The sequence below is a fragment of the Elephas maximus genome, chromosome 8, assembly GCF_024166365.1.
Source record: "Elephas maximus indicus isolate mEleMax1 chromosome 8, mEleMax1 primary haplotype, whole genome shotgun sequence".
NCBI lineage: Eukaryota > Metazoa > Chordata > Mammalia > Proboscidea > Elephantidae > Elephas > Elephas maximus.
The window spans coordinates 6,949,726-6,954,428 of NC_064826.1; the positions used below are offsets into that span (position 1 = coordinate 6,949,726).

The 4,703-nt window shown below is 58.0% G+C and overlaps 1 protein-coding gene across 1 annotated transcript; it reads right to left on the reverse strand.

Annotated features, from left to right (window-relative positions):
- Positions 1-384: 384 nt before the first annotated feature.
- LLCFC1 (LLLL and CFNLAS motif containing 1) lies at positions 385-1,229 on the reverse strand. Its single transcript, XM_049894580.1, is given in 2 exon segments — positions 385-763; positions 1,094-1,229. Coding segments are annotated over 2 exon segments (453 nt in total). The 3' UTR covers positions 385-446.
- Between the last annotated feature and the right edge of the window lie 3,474 nt (positions 1,230-4,703).

Consider the following 4,703-nt stretch of genomic DNA (forward strand, 5'->3'; position numbering starts at 1 on the left):
TGCCTGCCTCTCAGTGGTGCCTTCCTGCTCTCCTACACCCAGAAGCCAGCAAAGGTGAGAGAGAAATGCAAGCAGGATTCCCTACACATGAGGGAAGGAAGAAGCAATGATTGGTGAACTGGAGGGTCTGATGGTCAGAAAGTGGGTCCCAGGATTGGACACTTAAGGGACTAGAGACAAAAGAGCTCTGGCTAAGTCTCAGCAAGCTGCCCCTGATTGTTGTCAGGGTTTTATTGGGATCGCTTTGATAGTTGCAGCCTTGTCCCAAATTTGCTCTCCTGAGCAAAACCGTGTGGGGGAGGGGCGAGAGTCCGGGGTCTCTGGCCCTGGGAGATGAAGCTTAGAGCGTGGGGGAGCTGGGAGGCGACAGGGCAGGGTGGTGGCAGCCAGAACAACGGTCCCAGGCCCTCGATGCTGCCTCAGAGATGAACGAGGTCAGTACGCGATCATGAAGCGAAGGTAGACATCCAAGTCCTCATCCAGGAACCAGGCCACGACCTCAGCCTCCATGTCCCTCATAAAAAAACCAGGATGCTGGCCAGGTTCAGGCAGAAGGCCAGGTCAAAGAGGTGGTCGCGCACGGCCGCCGTCTCTGCCACCTCGTCCTCCTGCTGGGCCATGTCCAGCAGCTGCCACATCTCCCCCACTGAGGAGGCCATGAAGCGCTCTTCAAACTGCTCTTCATCCTGGTCTGGGTGGGAGAGGGGAGGCCTGACACAGGGTCCCGCCTGCCCCAGCCTAGCCCTGGCCTGGACAGGATGGGCTGGAGAATGTGGGGAGATTGGGCTTTCACCCGAGAAGCGCTTCTGACCTGTGTTCAAGCATAGTCTGGACTCCACCCTCCTCCTCCAGGTGGGGTGAGGGCCCTCCTCAGACAAAGGCACCTGCGCTCACACGCTCACCTGTGCACACAAGCACGCACCCATGAAAAAGCAGCACTCAATCTCAGCTAGACCAGACCCACAGGCCTACAACAGAGGACCCTGGCTATCTCCCATCGCCCAAGCTGAGCTCAGATAGTAACCCCGGGCCTCATCCCACACAGCTCTTCCCACTTACTTGCTGTCTCCTCTGCCTCCTCTCCCCTACCCACCTGTGGAAAGCATGCTGTCTTTCTGGCTGTTCTCGGTAGGGTCCTTCTGTGGCCTCACCCCCTTTACCCGAAGCAGCAGCATCAGGATGGTGGCCAGGAGTGTGGCCCTGCAGAGCTGGGGGCCCAGGGACGTCATGGGTCTGCCCGCCCCCTGCCTCTGACCTCCCCCAACTCCCCGGTGCCTGGCAGCCTCCCCCACCCCAGCCCGGCCCTGCCCTTACCCTTGACCAGTGCCGTCTTCCCTTCCATCCCATGGGACCTCTGACTGCATTGGCTCTGTGACATCACAGTGCTGGTTCTGACCTCCCTGCGGCTACAGAAAAGTTCCATTACCCACCACAGGGGAGGGCCGCCAGCAGGGGACAAAGGAGGCTTCTGGAATGACAAGAGTGGGTCGTCTGAGGAGAGAAACAAAAACATTACTGAACATTTTGGCCGAAGATTCTATAGAGGAATGCTGATCAAAAGAAGAGAAAATGTAGAACAGAATTTCAAATTCTCTGTGGAATCCAGGCTTTCTGGATCCATTAAGACTGGATAAGCCCCTGAAACTGTTGCCCTGAGATAATCTTTAAACCTTAAACCTTCAACCAAAACTATCCCCTGAAGTCTTCTTTGAACCAAAAGATAAACCTATCTTAATTAGTAAAGTAGATCCACTTTGAGCATTGTGCTTTTTAAAAGAATTATCTTTGTGCAATCAAGTTGACAACAGCAACTCTAAAGGTTCCATTTGAAAAGCTTGGGGGCAGTGAATTTAAGATAATGGTGGTGGAGAAATGAGGAAAAGGGCAGTAAGGATGGCAGACAACTTGAAGAATGTAGCCAATGTCACCACCTCGTACAGGTAGAGAGTGTTGAAATGGTGTCTCTCTGGCTGTGTATACATTCACACACACACGAGTGAAGTGCTGACAAATGCATCCACACCCATGACATCAGTAGCTCCATAGAGCAACTGCGACTCCAGAGTCACAACACTATCATACCCATTATCCCAATGGGGAAACTGAGGGCCACAAATAAATGACTCTCCCAGTCAAGGCTACACAGAGAGGCACAGAGCAGGAGCCTGACAGACTCCTTGGAAACTACTTGGTGTGGCCTTTCCCTCAGGGAAGCGGAAATGAGAGTCCTCCATGAGAAGTCCTGGGCTTTACTTGAAACTGGCCCCAGTCCAGAGAGGGGGTGGTGGTGGTGGTGTGTTAGGAGGGATGTGGGGAAAGGGAACCTACCTGCTGTGTGTGTGTGTGTGTGTGTGTGTGTGTGTGTGTGTGTGTGTGTGTGTGTGTGTGTGTGTGTGTGTGTGTAAGAGAGAGAGTGGGTATGTGAGAGGGGTGGGGGAGAGACATGGGGTGGGAGAGAGGCAGAGAGAGGGGAGGACACAGCCGCCCAGATAGAGGGCAGTCCTGCGCCCAGGCAGACCCGTTCTCTGCACCCCTAGGGTCCCCCAGCCTCCCCCCGCCCCTTTTTGCCCTCCCCCAGTGGTCTTGGCTGAAACCACCTCTCCCCTCTTAGAACCACGGAGAGCCGCGGAGTTTCCCAGCCCCTGCTTGGGGGAAGGCGTTAGAGTCTGCACCGACGGGCCTGGGCAGCAGTGGGGCGGGGCGGGGCAGCGGATGGGCGGGACCCCAGTATGGAATCTGGAGGCACTGCCGAAGCCCAGGCTGTCCTGCCAAGAGCCTTCCGGCCGGGCTTGTGGCTGTGGTGGCTGAGCCAGGGGCCATCCCCTTCCTGGACAGACATGGGCGGACGGCTGGGAGAGAGTCAAGCAGGCTGGCCCCGGAAAACCAGAACCAGACACGGGCTGCAGGCAGGAGCCCGGGGACATGGGGACCCCTCATCCCCTGGACTGTGGAGGGGTCGAGACCGGGGGCACGCACGCACGCACGCACACGCCGGCACACATGTACGCACACCAGCACCGGTACACACGTCCTGGCCACCTCAGCCAGACGACAGGCTACGGGACAGAGTGCGGGGCCACGCGAGGAGGGAGGCGATATCCAAGCACTCATGGCCCACTCACGCTGTCCTTGCACCCAGGGGGAGGACATGGGTGAAGACCCCAGCCTCCTCTGCGGTTGGGGCGGGTCCAAGGGTCCAGGCACAACGAAACCACCCCCACCGGCTCCACAGGGGGTCCGAAAGGGTCTGGGGTGTGAGCTACCCCCACTGCTTCCATGACCTCGCCACCCACCTTCCCTTCTCCCGTGTGGGAAGAAAGAAATCTTCGCAGGAAGCTAGGACCCCCTTGTAACTTTTTTTATTACCAAAGTGTAAAGAGTGTGAAAACCACAGAGCCTCCCGCAATGATCCGGGTTAGAATTTACAGCGCAGCCTTCCTACTGTCTCCCTACCCTGGGGGTGGGGGGAAGTGTGTTCTCCCCAAATCACAATCCAAGTTTTAAGGCCTCTCCACCTCCGAACCCGTCAGAACAGGAGGGCCAGCTGCTTTGGGGAGGGGGCTCTAGGATCTGACGGGAGCGCGAGGAGCTCCAAGGCGGGTGGGCTCCAAGGCGCGTGGGCGGCGATAGGATCACATAGGCTGCAGGCGTGGGAAGGGGACCCAGCTCCTGAGGGAGGGAAGTGGTGGGGGTCTTTGTCTGCAAAAAGCCCAGGGAAGCCTGAAAAGAATGCAGGGGGACCAGAGGAAGCAGCGCGTTGAAGGGCACCCCTGAGGAGGGGGTGGAGGAGAGGACTGCAGGGGAGAGGGGAAGGGATCAGTGGAAACAGGGTCTAGGTGCAGGGCACCCTGGGGGGGGGGGCAAAGGAAGCAGGGCCTAGGTGCAGGGCACCCCAGAAGGGAGGAAAGGGGACCAGAGGAAAAAGGATGTTGAAGGGCACCCCTGAGGGGAGGGGGGAGGGAATGACTGCAGAGGGAGGCAGAGAGAGGAGTTTGCTGCGGAGTTAGGACGCAGCTTTCAAATGTCTGGTCTACAAGCTGGGACAGGTGGAGCACTCCCCCCCCCACCCCGCCCGTGGAGAGGAAGGAAGGAGAGAAGGGCAGTGGGAGGGGGAAGGTCCAGTGCCGGCCCCCACTGGCTCTCCTCCCGGCCTGACAGTGCCCTTGGTGGCCTCCCAGTGCTCCTGCTCTGTGCGGCTCTGACCGGCAGCTTTGCCCCAGCCCCTCCACAAGTATTGCCTTTATGGGTGGGCGTTTCCTTGGCAGGTGCCTTTCCTGCTCAGGCTTATCAGAGCATCTACAGCCCCCGCCCCCTTATCACTCCCTCCATCTCCTTAGACTGGGAGTCCCAGGGCTGAGAGGCCATTACCACCGGCTGCCCCACCCCCAGCCAGGCAGAAAAATGCCCCACGCGGTGACCCCCTCCCCCACACTCCCTGGGCTGGAGAAAGAGTCCTTGTCTCAGGCATCCTCTCCCTCCCTGTATTTATTTTCCTTTGACTTTGTGTCCTTCTCTACAGGTCACAGTGTCCATCCATCATAGGCTCTGGGGCCACATCTCTTTCTTACAGCAAAATGAGAGGGTGTCCCCTACTCCTGAAGCCACCCCAAGGAGGAGCGTCACCATGTGCTCCACTCAAGCCTCGTATCTTCATCATCAGAAGGTTCCCAAGAAGGGCACGTGGAGATGAGATTCCAGACTCA